Source organism: Eptatretus burgeri, chromosome 17 (genome assembly GCF_056783735.1).
Source record: "Eptatretus burgeri isolate ZD-2024b chromosome 17, Ebu_testis_v1, whole genome shotgun sequence".
Lineage (NCBI taxonomy): Eukaryota > Metazoa > Chordata > Myxini > Myxiniformes > Myxinidae > Eptatretus > Eptatretus burgeri.
The window spans coordinates 24,978,771-25,002,243 of NC_140977.1; the positions used below are offsets into that span (position 1 = coordinate 24,978,771).

Below are 23,473 nucleotides of genomic sequence, written 5' to 3' on the forward strand. Positions count from 1 at the left end.
GGGATTTTGCCTGCAGCTCGTTGAGATCCGGTTCTCGGCCCCTCCCTTCGTCCAGGTCCATAAAAAAGGACAGAGCGGAGTCAATTCTCTCTCTTTTTCTTTTTTTTTGGGTCAGTCGCTCTTTTAGGCAGCCTGCTCATGGGGCGTTCTGTCAGCCTGCTTATCTGCACGAGTCCATCCTGTTTGCTGGTCACTGCTGCTGCTCGCCTTCCTGTTTGGGGCTGTCGTTGCTGCTGCCACCGAAGGAATGCGGAGCCAGACGGGATCGGGAAGCAGGCAGTCAGCTGGTCGGCGTGGAGCGAAAGGCACTGAGAGCCCCTGCAACGAAGCGGTGAGGGGGATCGCACACCACTGCCACGAGGTGGGTCCGCTCCATTTCAGCGATCCCCAATAGGTACAGACATTTACACAGATAGGATAGGGACTTTCCTCTCGCATATTTTTCAATAATCTTTCTTCCCATCTACCTCGTCTACTGTGGACACATGAAAAGAGCGCATTAACGAGGGCAAAGCCCAACTGTTCCTTCAGAGGCAGAACCCGAAGGAGTGAACAAACTGACTCGCTTTCACATTTTCTCTTGCATGATTCCGCTCCACACCTTCCACTCCCAAATCTTAGACATAACCAGTATTCCTCCTACCTACCTCTCTCTTAAGCATCCTGGGCTGCGTTGGTCTGCCGAAAGTGCCAGGTATTGACAGGACGTTTACCCTCACCAGCTTTCTTTCTCTCTGGGCTATACAATAGTGTGTGTGTGTGTGTGTGTGTGTGTGTGTGTGTGTGTGTGTGTGTGTGTGTGTGTGTGTGTGTGTGTGTGTGTGTGTGTGTGTGTGTGTGTGTGTGTGTGTGTGTGTGTGTGTGTGTGTGTGTGATGGCACCTGTCCAAGCACGAGTTAAGATTGTTGAAGATATATGGGATAACTGCTCTGTGTGTGCTTTTGTAACATTGCTCGTCTTTTTCCACACCCCATAAATTCCTTGCTTCCCCTGCTGTACATACCAACAAATCCCATTCACTGCGCAACATAACTTTCCTCGCATCCTGTTTGTAAATAAATGCCCTGTGTAGAAATGTTCCCAACTCATTTTCCTGTTTTCTTTCATTGGTCAAGCATGGCCCACACCCGAGCTTAGCCGGGATGTTATTCCCCAAATATTCACTTTGTAGCCGATACGTACTTGGCAGTTCCGCTTGGCTGTACCTGATTAACACAATTATGTATTGAGAGCGAGTTCCCCGGTAATGAGGTCACGTGACCCTCTAAAGAGTTGATTAGATGGAGGACCCCAAGTCACGTGGTCGAGTTATTGGCGTTCGCGGTTGATTAGCGACCCGCCACGTCGCAAAGTTATTCGTGTGTGACGGCCTGTGATTCCAGCGAGTCCGGCAAGTACCCCGAGGCAGTCCATCCCTCGTGGTCGCGACGATGGGACCAACAATATATATATATATATATATATATATATATATATATATATATATATATATATATATATAGTTGGTCAGTGAGTTTTAAATAGCATTGCCTTTCTATAGGTAGTACTTCTGTGCCCAGCTATACTGCCCCACACGCTCACGAGTGATCTTGTTCCAATAATTCAATATGTTCACCTTACACATACAGTACCTTTATTTTGGCAGTGTAGAGGTAGCTGACAGTTCTGTATAGGCAAAATGCCTGGTGTTTGCTTAATGGTTCGGCTAGCGGGCTTGGGATTCTAGGGCCCTCAGTTCAAATCCCGCTCGGCCATTGAATTAATACCAGGTGGGGTTGACTCAGCCTGTTATCCTTGCGAGGTCAGCAAAATGAGTACCAGCTTGCTGGGATGATTGAGCCATTTGAGTATCCTGTGTTGGAGTGGCCACCCATCCAGGATTGTGCCCAATAGCCTAGGAGACTGCTTCAGCAGCACCAATGCTCTGTACAGAGTATAGTCCCAATGAATGGGCAAAAAAAAAGGAAAAAAAAAATCAAAAAAAAAAAAACAAAAGCGAAAATAAATTAAAAAAAAACAAGGTTATGTGCACAAAGCAAAAAACATACCTACTGCTTATAATTCAAAACACCTCACTGTACTGGAAAACATGGGGACAGGAATACTGTACTATAACAAGCTCAAATGAGCTGAGATCCTCATCCTCTTAATGATGACGTCATAAAAACGAATATGACGTCATTGTGATGTATCGGGTTTGCGATAAATTATCTGTGCTAATGCCCGGCTTGATTCCCGCAAACAAAATTCAAACAGCTTGCCTAGTTTCGGAGATAATGGTATAGGCGATTTCCATTAGCGGCGATATTATGACGTCAACTTTTTTTTCTAGGAAGAATTTCCAAAATCGGAGATGGTTACTGCCTGTGCGTGGGCTTTCTGCATAAACATGGCAAGTTTCACGAAGATCCGATGAAAACTGGGTTGTGAAACAAAAAATGTCAAAATATAGGAATTACGTCATAAAAATTGATGTTACATCATAGTGATAATTATAATTCATCTCTGCTAATGCCCTGTTCGATTCCCGCAAACAGAATTCAAAAATCTTGCCTAGTTTCTGAGATTTTTTTTTTTTTAGGCGATTTCCATTAGCGGAGATATTTTGACATCATAACTTTTTTTCTCGGAGGAATTTTCAAAATCGGAGATGGTTACTGTCTGCGCAGAGTATTTTTACATATATATGCCAAGTTTCAAGAAGTTTGGATGAAAACTGAAGGCTGTGAAACAAAAAAAGTCCACAAGATGAAGAACAACGCGAGTGAGACCTGGAGATCCTCCACGAGGATCTAAAAACGGTGGAGACTTGCAATTCCCTCTCCCACCTGGAGGTGGCACTACCCGATACCCATTTAAATTGAGAAACTGCCCCAACCCCCCAACCCACCCCCTCACCAATTACCAGCAGCAAAGATAAAACTCCCCATACACTAATTGGGGTCATGCTGATCCTGTGCAGCAAGTCTGGATGTAATTAGCCCAGAACTGCAGTAGTAGCACGACAAACAAACAGTCCATGAATTATCGTAAGGATTCAACAAATTCATCATACCTTGTTCTTTTTCAGTGTTATTAAATGCTCCGAATTAAGTATCCTTTGGAGGGAGAGCGGAAATACTGGAGTACCCTAATTCACAGAATTTGTCCCACATTTTATTCCATTATTTTAATTATTTTTAAATACGTTTTTCATCCCTTACCATCCTGTTTTCTACTAAGGGTCCCAATAGGCCACATATTCAAGGGAGTGTGGTTTCTGCCAATTCCATGAAAAAAAAAAGAGAAGTGATCAATGGATTTGAGCACGCAGCTACAATTCCAGATCCCTCCGAGAAGGACTCTGTATTCAGCGCTTGCTATTCACCTTGCCATCGTGCCCACAAAAACTAAACAAAGAGGGGTGTCATGCTCATCAATATTATTTATAGACTGAATCCCACAAGTAAAGAATGATACATCTAGTGATAGCGGTGGTATTATGTAGAGGACAAAAATTATTTGATGGAAACGATGTGGAACACGTCCTGAGAAGCCGTCGCAAGATCTCTCCAGTCAATAAAAAAAAAAAAAAAAAAAAAAAAAAAAACTTTGCCGAAGACAAAGTTAAAGTACACGCATGCATATTACCACATTTGGGTTTGTTGTCAATTATATGATACAATTTAGCAGCTACTTACAAGTTTGCTTCACCATGGTACAAATAGTCAAGTGCTTCTCCTGTTTTTTTGCGGGCATCGCATCGATAGAGTATCCAGAGAAGACAAAAATATAAAGCATACCATCTGGAGTTACATAGGGTCGGTGGCGTGGCTGATGCCGCTTGGAGAATGAATATCGACGTTGACTTTGGGAGTTGGCCACAAATACAGAACTTTCATCCTCTTTTGGCTCATCATCCTTCAAGCCACTCTCATCTTCCTTCATATTCTTTCTTAATCCAATTGCTCTCCGTCCAGACCTCGTCTTCTCAACACCAGCATTCCAAAGACGACTGCAAACATAAATATTATTGAAAACATATGCTTTTCATTCAATGTAGGTTTACAGCGTTTACAGGTTTGGTTGGGGAGAGGGGAGAGGGGAGAGTGAGCAGAGGAACAAGCTTTAAAATGAAACAGAAGACGGTGCATCTATTCATAAAACCCACACATCAGCTTGCTGTAATGTGGATAATTCTTTCTTCAACTTTTCCATTTCCTCCATTAGCTTGCCCTTTTCTAGTGCTGCAGACAAAGCAAATGCATTTTAAAAATAATTAAAAAGAGCATCATAACGGCATGCAACCAAGTTGTTGTGAAATCATGAAAAAGAGAGAGAGAGAAGACACCTATGGTAGAAATTTCTTTCTTGTGCTTTTCCTCTATCCATTCCTGTTCCTGCTCTTGTCTCTTGTTCCGCAGCTCCAGCTCCATGCACTTCTCACACGCCGACACACTTTGACTGGTTGGGAGAAAGGAGACAGATAAATCTGTCAGCACAGTAAACTTGCTTGTATAGACTTCGTGAAATAAAAGTTCAACATCTTCCTGCAAAATGTTTTGAATGACGGGGAATACGTTGAAGTCCTGTGGAGATAAAAAAAAAAAAATAAATAAAATAGCCGTTCTCATAACAGAGAAGAAACAAAATAAGGTTTCCTGATTGACACTACTGGTTCTGTTCTGGAGATGGACGTTCTATTTGCCACATCATTAATAAAAAGACGGTGTTTTGAGAAGGAAAGGTGAGTGATCATATGCAGGGATCAAGTGAAATTACCAAGATTGCATAAAAAATTAGGAATCACACACTCGAGTTGAACACAGACTTTCGACATGGGTCCACGCGTCTCGGTTTTTGCCATAAACGTCACAGCGCATGCAGAACGTCAGCTTAAACGTCTCTCTGCCTGGAAGTCAGCCGTATCCAAGACGTGGGGAAAAGGGTCCATTACTTAGAAGGCCAAAGATGCTTTCGATTTGAGCTTTTTTTTTTTCCTGCCCAGCAAGGTAGGACGTTCATGTGTTATATATGGTCAAGATACACCTCAAGTGCATCAACAACCACTCAGAAGGATGGATTGTCTGTGTGCAACTATAGCAACAGCCAGCTTTTGGGTACCGATCGTCGATGATGACCAATAACCATCCATTGGGACCATACTCTGTGTAGAGCGTTGGTGCTGCCTAAGCAGTCTCCTTGGCTATTGCCAATAACACTGAACAACAAAAATTTTTTACTGGAGATGTGTAAAGTGATTTAGACTAATTTGGGTATGCTGATTTCAAAAATCATAACCGTTTTGCTGTATCACGTCAGGATTTTCAGGAACAGAAATATTCCCATTGCCTAGAAGTCAGGATTTCAATGAAATTTACAAAAATTCATTTATTCATTTATTTCATCATGAATGCTTCAAAATTATAGAAATTACAGAAAAACTCCACTAGAATGTAATTAAAAATGCTTTAGGCATTTGGCTTTGCGTTTGTGCTGCTCTGTGTCAGTTTCACGATGCAGGAACCAGCAGAAATCGCCCATCATGTTCGGGTTGTGCCGCCCTTGGTAACGCGTCTCCATGAGTGAAATCTCTTGGTGGAATCGCTCGCGGAGCTTGTCCGAGACTGCTCCCAAGTTGTCAGGGAAGAAGTTCAGGTGCTGGTGTAGGAAATGGATTTTCAGGGACATCCTGGAGCCAAGTTTCCTGAAGGACTCCAGCAGCTGCTGCACTATTTCTTCATAGTTGTCCTCGCGCTCGTTCCCCAAGAAGTTGTCCGTCACAGCTTTGAAGCTCCTCCACGCTGCCAGCTCTTTGGGGTTTAGAGTTGTCGGAAAAGTTTCGTCCTTCATAATCTGTCGGATTTGCGGTCCAACAAAGACACCAGCCTTGATCTTGGCCTCCGACAAGGTGTTGCCAAACTTTTCCTTGAGGTTTCCTTGCTGCAGCCTATAAAAACCCACGCCCATTCAGATCCATTGCCCGCACAAAACTTTTCATCAAGCCGAGCTTTATGTGGAGTGGTGGAAGGAAAACCTTGGCTGGGTCGACAAGGGCGACATGCTTCACGTTGTGTCGACCAGGTACATGCTCTTTTCGCTCTTCCCAATCTTTCTTCGTCCAGTGATTCTTGTCGTCTCTGCTATCCCAGAGACAAAGGAAGCACATGTATTTCGTGTAGCCTGACTGCAGCCCTAACAACAGCGCCACCACTTTCAAGTCTCTGCAGATGTGCCAGTTGAAGTCATTGTACTTGATGGAATCAAGCAGCTGCCGCATAGTCTCAGGTCTCTGTCATGCCGAACGCGTGAGCCAGTGGGACTGATGGTTTCTCGTTGCCATTGTGGAGCAAAACAGCCTTCAAGCTGTTCTTCCCCGAGTCGATGAAGAGGCGCCAGTCTGCAGGATCGTGATCACACCCAAGTTCTTTCAACAGACCGTTGATGTCACTGCAGAATGTCATCGTGTCTTCCATCTCAAAGAACTCAGCCATGTCTCTGTGACGTGCTCTGAACAAGGATATCTTGGTGTTAGGTTCAAGTAGATTCCACTGCTGCAGCCTTGATCCAAGCAGCTCTGCCTTCGCCTTTGACAGCGAGAGATCTCTTACAAGATCATTTAAGTCTCCCTGGTTCAGAAGGTGTGATTCTTGAGTGTCGGGTTCAAAAGGTTCATCATCACCATCCTCTTCACCACTGCTTACAGCTATGCTCTGATCAGCTGGAGGTGTTGGAACGGGGTTCTCGTCATCATGAGGCACAGGTTTACGAGCAGAGACGCAGTCAGCGTACTTGATGTGACCTTTATTCTTCTTGTTGAAGCCGGCGATGCTTGTGCAGCAGAAATAACAATCATCATGATGATTCTGCGGCTCACGCCATATCATGGGCACCGCAAATGGCATGCTCGCGCGCTTGCCCACCAACCACTGAGTCAAGGTTGTGTGACAGCTTGTGCAGCAGATGTGTGGTGCCCAGCTCTGTTCTTGGTCCCCCACCTTACACCCGAAGTAGTGAAGTAGGCGGCCTTCATTTTCACTGCTGTAGATATACTTCGCTGTTGATCTTTTTTGGTATACCGACCACAGACATAACAGAAGTTGTCAGGATGATTGGTACAGGAACGCCTACTCATCTTTATCTGAAAGAAAGAAATATAACACAAGTTAACAACAATTGTACGAAATAGACATGTTAAAGACATATGTAAATTTCATTGAAATCCTGACTTCTAGGCAATGGGAATATTTCTGTTCCTGAAAATCCTGACGTGATACAGCAAAACGGTTATGATTTTTGAAATCAGCGTACCCAAATTAGTCTTAATCACTTTACACATCTCCAGTAAAAAAAAAATTTTTGAAATTTGTTGTTCAGTGTAATCAAGACGTTATCAATCTCCATATCCATGATACCGAACAGGTATAATACAACCTACCGGTTTTGTATGTTGGGATGGTCAGAAAGTTGATCCTTCAACTCAAGGATGGTCTTTCTTAACTTCTGCACAATCTGTGCATCTCTGCAAATTCAAATCGAGAAGGGGCGAGGGGGATGCAAAACAAGCCAGGATTGAGATTGGAAAGTGAGCTTTATAAAGGAGATGAATGTTACAAAATGAGAAAAATACACAAGGAATAAAAGTGAAAAACCTATTTAATAATCACATACAACTACACAAACCACTGCAGTCAAACCAATGGATCTTAAATAACAAGTAAGGTAATTAGCTTTGGCAACCTTTGAAGTCAAACTTACAGATGTCTCTGTCGTCTGAGAAATGTTATCTTCCCTTTGAGCTCTGAAAGACAAAAAAGAAAGATTGGAATACCACAATTAAATAACTTCAGCTCAAAACAATGTTTTGGCACAAAGAAGGGGTGGGTGTATTGTCGATCTGCCATCGCATTTCCTGGGCACTCAACTTTTCACAACAAACAAGGCGTTGATGAGCATCATGTAGAACATCTCCACACTTTGACCTGGATCCCTTGCATCAAGCGTATAGCATTTCATGACACTCAAGGTCAAATCTTTGACGTTTTTCAACTGTGCGAGTTTTCTACACAAATCAACGTTCACAACTCATTTGCAATCCTTCATTCCCCTCTTCCTCCTTTTCTCCTGTCTTCCAGCTTCTGTCCAATTGTTCCCCTCCCATCATACATTGAACTCAAGTCTATTTCTCAGCTTTTCTCATGTTCCTGTCAGTCGTTCCCTATATTTCCCCACCACTGTCAGAATGTTCTCATCCAAATGCTCTGAGATTCTCCAGGGTGGCTAAGCAATGATGACAGTTTTATTTTCTTTGTAGGCAATAAATGTAAGCACCATACACAAATTTCATAATCAAGAGCTAATGGAAAAAACTATTTCGTTCTATTGTATTCTCCTCTCCCCATGCTCTGTTTCTAACCTTGTCCTCTTAGTCCTTTTCTAATCTTCCCGAGGCTCCCCACTAATCTTGCTTGGCCGACCGCAATTTGCCCTGCCAGCTCAGGTTTTCTGGCTGCCATACTTTGCTGCCAGTCGGTGGTTTCAAAACCATGTGCCGTTCTACAGCTGCCCTCCCGAATTTGGCTGAGCAATGCTGAAAGGCAGTTTTTTTTTCTTGAATGGCACCTTATCACACCACTCCCCAATTTCCAGTGTACAGGTTTACACACCGAATTAACAAACGCGCTACAGAGCCCCCCATTCTCTCAGTGACCAGAAAACAGGTTCTCATTAAAAAAAAGGATCTACTCACAAGAAATAAATATGAACGGGTGAGAAGGGAAAAATAACATGACGTGAAACAAAATAATAAATAATTAACCTTCCCACAATAATTAACCCACAATGCCAATGACAACTTTTTTATTTGATCTTAAGGGCCTCTCCCTCAAATGGGCAACAAGACAGGACACAAAAACCTGGTGTGGGGGGGGGGGGCAGCAGGTCTTGCTCCTGCCTGATCTTTGGATCGAGACGTGCCAGTGTGCGGCATTGAGGTGCTTTGTCCATCCCGCAATCTCCCAGCTTTGTCACCACAACAGACCATGAACAGCTAGAAACACTGCCAAGAGAGATGCAAAACCAGATCGCAGTGGGAATTAAACCTGGGCGCAGAGAGCAGGAGGTCCCTTGGAAAGTAGGCCCATGGGGGTAGGCAGGTCGAGGAGGCAGACAGCTTCACAAGAGGAGGTTATGAGCAGGGGGAGGTTTTGCAAGAGATGGCCACCGGAAGAAAAGACGAAACGCAAGCTTCTGCTCGTCATGCATTTCATTAACTCCCCACAGAGCAGAGCCTAGGGCTGTTCATGGCAGGCCTATTGGCCACCATCAGGGGAGGAGGGGTGATTACCCACACCCTCTGAGTTTCTGACCTACTGAAGGATCTTGAAGCTTACCTCACTCATGGAGGCGACATGGAAACTGTAGATTAATTTTTCATTTTAAAGGAAAAAAAAGGACAGATTACAATGGAGAAAAGCCACCTAGAACGTAAAGGTGGGGAAATGTGTCAAAGAAACTAACATTTAGAAAGGAAGACAAAGGGATTTTCATGAGAACAAGCTCGACCCTGCCTGTTATACACTTCATTACACTCTCCTCCGGAGAGGGTATGGTGTATGGGTCCATTTGGTAATTGCCGGAATCCTTCAGATTTCGGAAATTATGTTGGTCGGTTGTGTGTGTCATTCTGTGTGTGTTTGTTGGATCGCCGAAATAGGTGATATGACCTATATTGTCAGTAATTGTCTGTTTGGTCGTTTGTAATCAGCATAATTGGTAGTAAACGTGGGCGGATTTTGACCAAACTCGGGTGGTAGGTACATCTTATGACCTAGTACTTTGGAAATTGTGATGGTTGCTAGGGACGCTTTGGTTCCCTAGCAACAACCAAAAAACCTTCAAAATCGGTACTGTTCCTGCGAAATCAATTCCGAAAGCCATTATCCCACGTAGGGTTATGAAATTTGGCACGAATGATCTACAGGTGATGCTCTATAAAATATATTCCGGTTTTTGTGATGTATGAAATACTTTATCCGCAGCGCCCCTACAATTAGGGTATATGCGAAAATTGAAGGCCCCCGAGCGACCAGGTGAGTGCAGCGATACGAATGAAACTTTGCAGGTTCATGGTACTGATTCAGTACTACAACTTTGCCTCAGGACATATTGACCGATTTCGCTTAGGTCAGGGGGTCAAAGGTCAATTAGTGCAAAAATCGACAATATGCGAGAGCTGGAGGTGCCTTCGCGCCAAATGCTACTCCTCCTCGGGTTATGGTCGGATTGTCATGAAAATTCACACTAATCGTCTGGAATACATTGTGCACAAGCGATCGAGCCGGATTTTCGATTTAGATCTTTGTTCACCCACAGCACCCCCTCGAACTTTGGCGATTTCCGATATCAAACCGCATTTTAAGTACTTTTCATTCAAATGGATACAGAGTAGTTATCATTAGATGGAACTGGATGAGATTTGATATGCATAATCTTAAGGTTATGAGAACCCCTATCTGCTATATGACATCCATTTTGCTCTATATCTTATAGTTTCCATGCTTGGCGACCCATCGCTGCCTCCCGGCTTGTCTGTTTGTTTGTTTACCCTGTAGCAGCCACACCGTTTCAGCGAACATGACCAAACTGGGTACAGACGTCAGCCATGGTCCAACTTACACTTGTCGTTTTTGGTGAATCTCGGTCAAAGGTCAAGGTCACCGAAAAACCGAAATTAATATTTTCACAATAACGTCCACTAAAATGGTCGTATTGACCAAACCAAATCCAAAATGTGCATCTTCCAATACTGCATCCAACCATACGTCTCATTGGGGTGTCACACCAACAACCTTCTTAGCGGTCGGGGATCGAATGTCGGGGGGGGGGGGGTCGGGTCAAAAATGCCATTTCAATTCCGATTGACTTCCAAGTTATGATCATGACCAAACTAAGTGCTATAACTCATTAAACAGTAGCACTATCGACTTATAAGAACCAAATTGTCTTCCAAGTTATAATCATGACCAAACTAAGTGCTATAACTCATTAAACAGTAGCACTATCGACTTATAAGAACCAAATTGATTTCCAGGTTTTTGTTCTTTCAGAGATCAGGGAGATATGACCAAGTTATTCCGGCAATTCCTTGCTCACCGAGCAATTTCATTTGTTTGTTTGCACAGAACTTTCGTGTTTTTATCTGCAACTGCTTGTCAGATTGAGACGAAATTTTCACAGTGAGTGTGACTGCTCATGTAGAATGTTTTGATGATGATTATGATGCCATTGGTCATGTGGTGTGGCAGCAATATTGGATTTACCCTAAAACGTATTAAAAAATAAAACATAAAAATCTTTTCCAGAACGGCTGGACCGATTGAGGGGAATTCACACAAATGTTCAATCCTTGGGTGTACAAGTTTGTTAAGGAATAATTGATAGCTCACTTGGTTTGGCAGCCATATTGGATTGAAGAAAATATTAAATAATGTTTTGTCTGGAAGCACTTAATCAATCGATATCGAACTTCATAATTATGATCTCGAAGTGATGGGGAATACACGTTTTAAATTTAAACTTGATCAGACACATGGTCTGGTAGATAGAATTATTTAAATTTAGATTTTTTTTTTTTGAATAAGGCTCACTTGGCTATGCCTGGATGAGTTTAAAGGGTAGAGGAGTAGCAGCTGAAATGTGAATCCTATCTCGGTTCCTCGTGATGACTTCATCTTTACTTTTTGCTTGTTTGGGTTCCTTATGATGATACCAATGCAGGACTGTACCCATTTGATTTGAATTAAATTGATTTTAATCCCATTCTAAATTCAAATGACTAATAATGAAAAACATCATGGGTCAGGGTCAGGTGTCCAATTAAAGCGGGACGACTTGGTACCCGGTCATCACTGCCAGCAGTTATAAAGTGCCAGTTCTAATTACATCTCTTATTAATTACGTAACATACCAGTACACAAACACCACACAAAATAAGTTCTGGCAAGGGTCTGCAATCTCCGATTGCTCGTGTTTTTGTTACATATGCTTCTTCCGTATGCAGCACAAGGCTGTGGGGTAGCCCGTACCAACTTGTAGAGACAGAGATGGCAATGAATTTTAAAAAGATTCAATGCTCCATGAGACCATGAAATACTAATATCTACATTCAATGAACAAATTATTTGATGTGCTTCACTGTCCTTTCCCATGGTATTTTGCAATCCGTATTTCATGGGTTTGTATAATTTGTACGAGGATTGTAAACCTTGTGAATAATAAAGTACGTTTTCATGCCTGTTTCTCTTCAGTTCCAGTTACATTGCAAGTTTATTCCCCCCCGATGTAAATGGTCGCTGGGGTTTCACATGGATAATATCTTTAAAATTGTCATGAGTCTTGTGCCCAACTCCACAGATAGAAAGATTTAAAACAAATAAACTCACGAACACATTTTAATGGAACTCAGTGTGAAAATTTCCACCTTTACAGTACACACGTACACACGTACACACGTACACACACCTAAGCCGCCTCACCTGGTTTTGAATCTTGGCACAGCTATAACCTGTCACCCCAGTGTTTCACAGGCTGGGCGATTAATCAATGTGCGCGCCGTTCCTTGGACGGATGTTAAACTGGGCGGCCCGTCTGCTGACATTAGTTGGTGGATGTTAAAGATCCCACGGTATATTTTGCGAAGAGTAGGTGAGCTATTGGCAGCATCCTGAACAAATTACAAATTCCTGCCCTAACCTTCGTCAAACGCCAGGCCTGGCCAACCGGTTCATGAAAGACGAGCTAAACTTCCTCCCCGGCCACCACTGCTAGAGGCAACTATCGAGGACGCCTCTTCGCAGTGGTTGTACCCCCCCAATGTAAGTCGGGGGACAAATATGTCCCATTCTTCCCTGCTGCCAGGATTTGTCATGGCAGCACGGTCACGGGCAGAGTGCAGATTGGTCCCCATGGACCGGCCCTGGCCCTTCCTCGCGTCTCTTCTCCCTCGTCCTTTCTTTCTTTCCAACTCTGTCATGGCCCTGACTTCGTGAAGGTGAGGGTAGACCATCCTGGATGTGGGGGATCTACGAGTCGCTCTTTGGCGATCGATAGGCTGTCTCTATGCCACGGGCTTGCTCGAGAGAACTGCCGTGGGACTATACAACAACAACCCCGAAAGAACGTGGGAATAATTGTTGCTGTTAAGAAGAGGAAGTTGGCTGACGAAGGTGATGTTAGCCGACTTCCAAGCAGATAACTTCAGGCAAATGATAGGATGAATAGAGAAAAATGTTTGTGAAACAGTACAACGTGCTCCCTTTTCATAAAATCCGTCAGTGAAGCGATGGGTAAAAATGCCTTAAATAAAACTTTCTTAAATCTGCAGATACATCCAGGATCCCTCGACAACCCGCGACAGTGAAGTACAACAATTTATTGCCCTTTCCACCCCAGGAAGCTACTTTACATTAATGGTTTCTTCTCATATTCAAGTCAAACAGAGCAGTGAGTAATTAATCAACTGGCCGAGGTGACAATGGTTAGAGCGTCCACTGTGAATGTGGGAGGTCGCGGTTAGAACCCCGGCAGTCAAACTCAAGACTTTTAAAATGATACGTGCTGCTTCCTCGGTTTATGTTTTATCCTTTAAAATGTTGAACATGGACAAACAACCATAGGTCAGTAAAAATAGTGCATACTTTCATGGGCCTAATAGCCTCCTCCCATATCAAAGTTCCTTGTAAAAGAACAAATATTATTCCATCGACTCACCATCCACTTCCTGCTGCCTCAACTGTCTCAATCTCAAAAGCAATTCATCAAACTTGCATGGAGGGTTCTCTTTGTTTGCATGACTGCCAAGAGTTTCGTCCGCCTTCACATCAAGATGCATCATGTTCGTCAAGTTGTCTCCCATGTTCATCCTGATCAAAGCCAGGTTGTCCTGTGGTGGGGTACTGGAAACAAATAACACCTTTAGTATGCCAATGGAACAATGAAGGGAGAGAACGTGATACAAGATCATAAATAAACTTATCCAATAACATCTTTCAAATTGTGCTGCTTTTTACAGCTAAATCCAAAAACGTCTGCAGAGGAAGAGTTCAAATAATATGCCGACATGTCGTCTGCACACTCATGTATTCGTGTGTAGCACGAGTCTACTGGTTATCAACGTTGCTGGGAGCACCGCTTTGCTGCGGATACAGCGGACTCGGCAGGTTATAGCAGGAATTTGCACTCGTTCAGATTCAGGACATCGGCGATAACTTGCTTCCCTTCTGCGGCAGACACCATGGGATCTTTAACGTCCAATTACAACTAGTGTTGGCAGACGAGTCACCTCGCCTAAACATGCTTCTGATGCACAGCACACACATTGATGAATAACCCTGCATGCGAAACACCAGGGTCAAGATTCTAACCTTAGCTTGACAGCTCAAAGGCGAGTTGCCGCACCTTCAAGCTACCTGCCAGGCTATTCTCCAAACCGATTAGCCAAACAGTGGGCAATTAAACACTGGACAAGGAAATGAATGGATTAATCAACTCCGACGAATACTTCGACAGCCCCAAGTAATCGCACTTTCTTGTGGGGTCGGCCACACAAGCTCCATTTTTTTTTTCCTCGACATACCTCTCTTTGCACCCCCAACTCTAACACGTCTCTCCACTACATCCTTCCGCCTCAAATTTTGTCTGCCATTTCTCCCTTCCCTCCAACTACATTCACATCGACAGACTGCCTGATCACATACCCTCATCTCTCTCGAGCACGTCCCTCAACCAATGCAGACCTATCGTGCCTTTGCACAAATGTCCTTCACGCATACCTACCGCCTAATATTGTTACGGGACCGGGACGTCGGCCGCGAGCACGAGCAGTAGAGTCAGCTCGACCGATCGCCCGGAATTCAGATCGTACTTCTCTGGAAAAGTCTGGAGAAGACTGGTCCCTTTTAGACCAAAATCCGCCAATGGGTAGACCACGTGGGGTAGGGTCGATTGCCAACTTCAATTTACCTAAGTACCCATGTGGTCCAACTACCGGGGAATTTCACCCTCGACGGAACTCGTACGAAACAGAGCCGCTTGGCGAGCTCGTTCCGTGTGCGATCCCAAGCGGTTTTAATCGCCGAGAATCGAAACCGAAAAGAAAACCCGACTATTAAAACAACTTCACAGCGCAGGAACATTTAATTACCCATTAGACTAGGGTCGGGATCCTAACTGGCAACATATACTTACCGATATAACTGAGCGAAAGCACCTGTATGTTGGGTGCGATAGATTTCCAGATTCGCAACAATATATCCCCTCAAAAAGAGATACATGTTAGTCCTCTGAGAAGCCACGTCTCAGTCCTCTGCAGCAATCTCTCCTCCTGCATTCTGAAGACCAGAGCCTCTGCTTCATACAAAACAACTGGCCGTTTAACCATTTTGCCAATATTCACCCTCAGCCAAACTGGAATCTTTCCCTCATGGATCACCCCAGAAACATTCACTTACTCCACCCCTGCCCTCTGCCACTCACATAATCATTGTAACTGTCCCTTTCCTCCGGAGAACACAGGTACTGTCGTTCACATCTGCTTTTAAAATTCACTACCTGCCCTATCCTAAGAAGAATGGCACAAACCAATGCCTGTGGGAAAATAGGAATAATGCATAGTTCAATGATCAGATCCGTATGTACGTTGGACCCTCACGATTGGCTGAGACTAGCTTGTCCACTGTGATGGTTAGAAATGAGGAAAGGACACACTATGCAAAGTACAACTACCGAGCTATGGTAAGGTATATTTTTCTTTTGCCACATTCCATTTACCATGTGAAACGCATCAAAGAGGTTTCAGATAAATATCTCACCTGAAAAGGTCTACGTCCGCTGTATCGCTGCCTGGGTAAAGCTTGTATACCAGAAAAAAAAAAATAATAATAATAAATCGCTAAATCAATGGTCTTCTTGTTATAAACAGCATAAACAATACGACTTGTGCGCAGTTTCACAAGTCAGGCATTTCCGATCTAATCTCTGGAACTACAATCAACACGACAGTGAGTGGCTGCAGATACATTATCACCATGGGTGCTTTCAAAAGCCTGTCGAGGAACACACCCCAACATTAACAACAATTGATATTTTCCCAAACGGGAGAGAGCAAAACATGTGTGTGTGTGTGTGTGTGTGTGTGTACGTGTGTGTGTGTGTACGTGTGTGTGTGCGTACGTACGTGTGTGTGCGTGTGTACGTGTACGTGTGTGTACGTGTACGTGTGTGTACGTGTGCGTGTGTGTACGTGTGCGTGTGTGCGTACGTGTGTGTGCGTACGTGTGTGTGCGTACGTGTGTGTGCGTACGTGTGCGTGTGCGTACGTGTGCGTGTGCGTACGTGTGCGTACGTGTGCGTGTACGTGCGTGTGCGTACGTGTGCGTGTGCGTACGTGTGCGTGTGCGTACGTGTGCGTGTGCGTACGTGTGCGTGTGCGTACGTGTGCGTGTGCGTACGTGTGCGTGTGCGTACGTGTGCGTGTGCGTACGTGTGCGTGTGCGTGTGTGCGTGTACGTGCGTGTGCGTGTACGTGTGCGTACGTGTGCGTACGTGTGCGTGTGCGTGCGTGTGCGTGTGCGTACGTGTGCGTGTGCGTACGTGTGCGTGTGCGTACGTGTGCGTGTGCGTACGTGTGCGTGTGCGTACGTGTGCGTACGTGTGCGTGTGCGTACGTGTGCGTGCGCGTGTGCGTACGCGTGTGCGTGTGCGTACGCGTGTGCGTACGTGTGTGCGTACGTGTGTGCGTACGTGTGTGCGTACGTGTGTGCGTACGTGTGTGCGTACGTGTGTGTGCGTACGTGTGTGTGCGTACGTGTGTGTGCGTACGTGTGTGTGCGTACGTGTGTGTGCGTACGTGTGTGTGCGTACGTGTGTGTGCGTACGTGTGTGTGCGTACGTGTGTGTGCGTACGTGTACTTGTCAGGATAGAAGGGAAAGTGTATGGAGCAAAATACAGAAAAATCCAAGAGGAAAACCTGCTGCACCCTGTAAGAAAGCTGAAGTTTGGATGGAAGTTCACCTTTCAACTTGACAACGACCTGAAGCACACAGCCAAAGCTACACTGGAGTAACTAAGGAACAAAAAGATAAATGTCCTTGAGTGGCCAAGTCAGAGTCCTGACCTAAATCCAATCGAAAATTTGTGGCATGACTTGAAGATTGCTGTCCATCAACACTCCCTATGCAACTTGACGAGCTTGAACAGTTTTGTACAGAACAATGGGTTAATATTACCCAAGCAAGGTGTGCAAGGTTGGTAGAGAACTATCCCAACAGACTCACAGCTATAATTGCTGTCAAAGATGCTTCCAAGTATAAACTCAGGGAGGTTGACACTCATCCAACCAAGATATTCTAGTTTTATATTGGTTCACAAGCACCAGCCAGAGTGACCACTATATTTGTTATTGGGTAAGTCGATGAAGTCGAAAAAAAAAAATAAAATTCAAAATTTTTATTTTTGAGATTTGTTCTACCCTTATTATCAGTATTTAAAATGGCGATTTCAGTTAATACAATGGCGATTTCGATGAAACTTGGTTGGTAGGTTCATACCACGACCTAGTTGTGTGCAAATGAGAACCGTTGCTATGGACACCACCGTTGCCTCACAACGGGACTTTGAAATTCTAGAAAAATCAAAAATCGGGCCACGAGCGACTGTGGGCAGTACATTCAGCCATATTGTCAAAAATTTCCAGCCGGATCTTATGAAAACTGTCGGAGAAGATAGACTTTGAATGAACTCTGGTCGAAAACAATAAAAAAAATACCCATCAGAGATGGGGAATCCCCCGCCATTGAAAAAGAATTGAAATCAGATAAGCGTTTTTCCATTTATTACAAAAAAAAAAACTTTCAATGTGGCCACCCCAGTCGGCCATGTTGGATCCGGCCACGCCCAAAATCAATAGGGTTCTTCCTTTTAAGGTGGTACATGCGTGACCCAAATTTCAAATCGATATGGCAAACAGTTTACGAGTTATCGCACTCACAGCTATAAATTTTGATGCCCAGCCAGCTGGACGGACGGACAGACGGATGGACGGACAGACGGACAGACGATCAGGGTGACAACAATATCCCCGTTCCGCCACGCGGATGGGGATAAAAACGAAGTTCGTTATATCTCAGAGACTGAGTCAGATATACATGAAACTGGTATGGTAGGTTCATGGTATGTCCTAGTTATGTGTGAGAAAGAACCGTTGCTATGGACCCCTCCATTGCCTAGCAACGGCCAGAAAACCTCTAAATGTGGGGGTATTTTAACGAAAAAAACAATCTGCAGCATTAACCCTTGAAGCTAGAATCATGAATTTACTTGTGCTTAATGCTCAGGTCATTCCCCATCGAACGGGCCCATCGCGTCAGGTTCTATTGGGTAGCCGACTACCGGCTTGTGTCTGTGTGTGTCTGTCTGTCCAGAGCATAACTCCGTGGACTTTGATCCGATGTTGATGAAACTTGGTTATGTGTTCAATATCAATGTCTCGTTGTGTTTTCCTGGATGAGGGCATGGCTACGCACATTGTGGGCGGAGCCACGCCCAAAAATAGCCATTTTAGGGAGTAGTCGGATTAAAAATCTATACTTCTCCTCGGGAATTGACTGAATGGAATGGGTTCTTTGGTATTTGAATAGCAAATAGAATTATCTAAAACTTGTCGTTGTCCAATTTTTCATTTTTATTCCAAGGTCAAGGTCACAAGGTCAAAAACTTAGAAAATTGCAAATTTTGACATAAAAATCACATGACCGCCCAAACTTTGAGAGCTCGGATGACAATATTTTTTATACATAATCTTGAGGTCATTCCCCACCTAAAGTCTTCAAACCATTTTGCTCTATCTCGAACACCTTGCCGTGGCGCCCCCTTCAAGCTCGTTTTTACGCTAATTTCATCAAAGTATGGATAATTATCCGAGGAGTGTGAAATGCCATATCGCCTATATGACGTTATATTGTTCCTGGAATGTTCCAGAGGAAGTTTTGCACCAAAGGTCATAATCTTTGACCTTTAAAGTTCACAAAGGTCAAATTTTCAAAGTTGTGGGAATCGAACCGGGTTTTCGACCTTCTTCGACGAACTAACTCCAATAAGCTATAGCACGTATCCTGTTTCCTTATTTTAATGTCCACAACATTGTTTTGTGACCTTTAACGGTTATACAAAGGTCAAATTTTGAAAGTTGTTGAACGAAACCGGGTTTTCGACATTTTGCAGCCAATAACCTGTCACTCGTACCACATCATGTTGATCATTTTTATAACTTGGTCAAACATTATCACATCATCTCATCCTTGACTTCTGAAACAATCTACATCGTCAAACGTAGAGTACCCCGCTCGTGAACCATCGTCGTCTTCAGACTTGTTTATTTAATTAATTTTCTGAAATTTGTAGAATTTGTTTTTCACTTGGAAGTTGTTGGTTACGATGTGTAAATAAAGGTGGAAAAAAAAAGTCTGATTTAATTCCAGGCTATAAGGCAACAAAAGGTGAAAAATTTGAAAGGGGTGGTGTAGACTTTCTATGGGCACCGTGTACCTGTGTACCTGTGTACGTCGTTCTGTGAACCCTTTGATCACCATTAGTGAGAGGGGGCTATGGAGGAAAACAAGTCGGCACCAAAATGATTGACATTTCCTCGGCACAACATGTCAGGTTGAAGAGAGAAATCACGAAAACCCAACAATGTCAATGAGCCCTCAAGTTGCCGAATGAGAGGATTTAAAAACTGTAATCAAACGCCACAAACGGCGACTCGTCCGCCGATTACGGTCAATAACTATCAACAAGGTAACAACAATAATGATTACTAATACAACGACTCTCCAAAGAACATTTCCCCAAAACCACACATATTATACATCACCGTCCGTTTGAGCTCTCCCGCGCAGAGTCGAATGACGAGGAACGATTCACGATTTATTCCTTCCACCCATTTTCGTGCTGATTTTTAAGGAACCTGAATCGAATAGGAAAACGGATTTCCTTGGCGAATATAATTTTATATTGCTTCAGAATTTAAAAGTAGCGTTTCATTTCTGAAATCGCCTTCGTTTAGATTTGTGTTTCGTCCCTTCCTCCTTCCTCATTCATTCTTACACTTCCGCATCATGGTTGTTTTTTTACTTCATTCGTTTTTAGCGAACGCAGTGAGCTTCATACTTAACGCGTGCACGTGAGAGAATAGGAAACAACAACAACAACAACAACAACAACAACAACAACAACAACACAACACCCCTGGCTATTTGGAATCCGTGTCGTGAGCTATTAACTTTTGCTTCCGGTTGTTTTTAAACGCTGTGCGGTGTATAAACACGATTGGGTTTTATTTCTATCTTGTGAATATTACTTAACGCTTGCACATGAGAGGATAGGAAACAACAACAACAACAACACAATACCCCTAGCTATTTGGAATCCGTGTCGTGAGCTATTAACTTTTGCTTCCGGTTGTTTTTAAACGCTGTGCGGTGTATAAACACGTTTGGGTTTTATTTCTATCTTGTGAATATTACTTAACGCTTGCACACGAGAGAATAGGAAACAACAACAACGACACAATATCCTGGCAATTTGGAATCCGTGTCGTTGCCTACGACCCTTTTGCTTCCGTTTTTGTTTTGCTTCTGGTTTTTTTTTTTTGTTTCCGGTATTTGTCATGGGGAATGATGCATGCCGGGAGATAAAGGCATCGTCGGAGACATGGAAGACCCAAATAATATCAGACATGGTGTATATTTCCTCCACTGATTTAAATAAAGATATCTCCCGCATCATCAAAAAATAATTTTTAATCGTGATTTACGTTACTTGATCGCTGATCCTGAATCCAGGCTGAAGTAACCGGAAATTGCGTATACAGTTGTGAACAAGTTATAGGTAAAGTCAGAAGCGAATGTAAGAATAATTCTACGTTCACTTCTAGTATTTATTTTTTTTGATGAGATTGAAATGAATGCGAGGGAAAAACCTTCGGAGTATAAGGCTTAATTTCACTTGATTGAAGCCGACGCTACAGACACATAAAGGAATACATGTGCAGCAAGGAATACGTGTGCAGTCGATCACCGCAAAATAAATAAGCAATTAGCCAGCATAAGCACAGAGTCCGGTATACTCTCAATTCTTACCATTCAACGAGCACCAAGTGAACCACCGCCGTAAATGACAATGCCCCAGGGACAATCCCCCCCGACCGCGTGGAATCTCGGTTTTATCTGTCCCGTGTGCGAGCCGCGCGACACGTGATCGCGCGTAACTTCATCCTTTATTTCATCACATTCTCCCCGTCTTTAAAATGTAACTAGAGGCTCAACTAACGCACCATGATTACTTCAAAGCTATAGGAGCATACATTTCAAGCAGTGCGAACTATTTAAACTACAGAAGCATACATTCCAAGCAGTGAGGATTATTTTGAGTCATAGGAGCATGGTAAGGTGCCATCGAGGGATGCCGATAATCCCCTTTACAGATCGAGTCGTCGAGGGGGTTTTATCCGTCGACCTCTCCGGGAGTAAATGGTGGTTTCACTTGAGGGAGGCTTCCGATCCTCTTGGGGAGCCTCGACTCGTGCCGGGGATGACTCCTCGATCGCTCTCCGGTGGAATGCGGTAGCTCCGTTGCCATCATTCTCGGGTGGAGGAGTTCCTGAGGGGGAAACACCTGGGGAGGGAATGTCAGAGGGAGGAGTACCAGATGGAGGAGTACCTGCGGGAGGAGTACCTGCGGGAGCCAGATGGCGAACCGACACAGTGGTCTCCCTGCCATTAGGAAGTCTAACATGAGCATACTCAGGATTAGCATCGATGAGTTCGACCTTTTCCACCATTGGTTCATACTTGCTTTGTCATACCGGGCGCTTCATGAGCACTGTACCAGGATAGGTTAGCCAGTTGGGCACCGATTGGCCGCCAGTATATCGTCGTTGGTGAGTAAACATTCGTTCGTGCGGAGTAGCATTGATGAACATACAGAGCAAAGAGCGTATGGAATTCAGGGCATCGGGAAGGGTAACCTCCCACCGCTCGGGCCCCAGTCCTCTCGATCTCAGCGCCAGGGTTACGGCTTTCCAAATGACTCCATTATACCGTTCCACCTGCCCATTACCCTGTGGGTTGTAACCCGTCGTTCGACAAGTTGTGATGCCGTGCTCTAATAGGAACTGTTTTAGCCCGGCCGACATGAAACCCGGTCCTCTGTCTGAATGTATGTACGAAAGTATGAATGTATGTCTGAATGTATGTATGTATGTATGTCTGAATGTATGTACGAATGTACGAAGGTTTCCCAAAGATGGCAAAGATGTCAGAGAGACATTTCACGACAGTGCCCGAAGTCATATCCGAGCACGGAAATTCAAATGGGAACCTTGAGTATTCATCAACAACCGTGAGTATGTATCTGTTGTCTGTCTCAGTCGGCAGGGGCCCTTTGAAGTCGATATTTAGTCTCTCGAAGGGTGAAGTGGCCTTGATCAACCTGCCAGGAGCGGCGCCATAGAATCTGGGTTTTAGTTCAGCACAAACAGGGCATGAAGCACTCATTTGTTTAATATCTTCGATAGAATAGGGAAGGTTTTGTTTGCGCACAAAATGTGCCATTCTGGTTACCCCCAGGTGGCACAGAGACCCATGAAGGTCTTGCAACGCCCGACCGGATGTCGCCGAACAGTAGACCCGAGAGAAGGTGTCTGCAGCAGGGTTTTCCCTCCCGGGCCGATAAACAATGTCGTAACTATAACAAGATAGATCTATCCGCCATCTCATTATTTTCTCGTTCTTAATTTTCCCGTTATTTTTCCCATCAAACATGAAGGCAACGGATCGCTGGTCCGTGACGAGTGTGAAGTGGTTGCCCAGTAAATAATGTCTCCATTTACGTAGGGCTTCGACAATAGCGTACGCTTCCTTCTCTATCGCCGAGTGTCTCTGCTCGCTTCCAGAGAGAGTTCTCGAGAAGAACGCGACGGGTTGTCCGGACTGATTGAGCGTCGCGGCGATCGCGTGATCGGAAGCGTCCGTTTCCACCACGAACGGCACCGAGCTGTCGATCGATAATACCACGGAATTACTTATATCATCTTTGAGGCTGTGGAAAGCTTTTACAACAGCGGCATCTGGCGGGAAGTTTTTGCAATGCACCAGGGGATGTATTTTCTCAGAGTATTGAGGAATCCATCTACGTAGTAAGCGAACATCCCGATCACCCGACGCAATGTCTGCAGGTCATGAGGTGGGGGTAGCTCACGGAGTGGGCGCAATCGTTCAGGATCGGGCTTTATCGTGCCGTCGGCTATTGTGTAGCCGAGAAGATTAATTGACTTTACCGAGAATACGCATTTGTCGTAGTTGAGAGTCAGATTATATTTTCTAGCAATGCTCAAGAATCTCTCCAGATTCATATCATTTTCCCCCCGATCCTTAC

General features: G+C 44.2%; 1 protein-coding gene across 5 annotated transcripts in view; it reads right to left on the bottom strand.

Moving 5' to 3' along the window:
• LOC147009582 (DNA endonuclease RBBP8-like) overlaps nt 1–23,473 on the bottom strand; it is a 38,448-nt gene that overhangs the window by 12,229 nt on the left and 2,746 nt on the right. For 2 of the 5 annotated variants that reach the window (XM_085862231.1, XM_085862232.1), the window contains exons 2-7: nt 13,750–13,934; nt 7,738–7,780; nt 7,418–7,501; nt 4,331–4,443; nt 4,151–4,226; nt 3,783–3,994 (exon numbers count right to left, since the gene is read on the bottom strand). In XM_085862231.1, coding sequence (XP_085718357.1) covers nt 3,783–3,994; nt 4,151–4,226; nt 4,331–4,443; nt 7,418–7,501; nt 7,738–7,780; nt 13,750–13,934 — 713 coding nt within the window. Of the gene's footprint in view, nt 1–3,782; nt 3,995–4,150; nt 4,227–4,330; nt 4,444–7,417; nt 7,502–7,737; nt 7,781–13,749; nt 13,935–15,848; nt 16,086–19,910; nt 20,057–23,473 lie in introns of those variants that run through there. The other 3 variants (XM_085862234.1, XM_085862235.1, XM_085862233.1) reach the window with 3 other exon arrangements.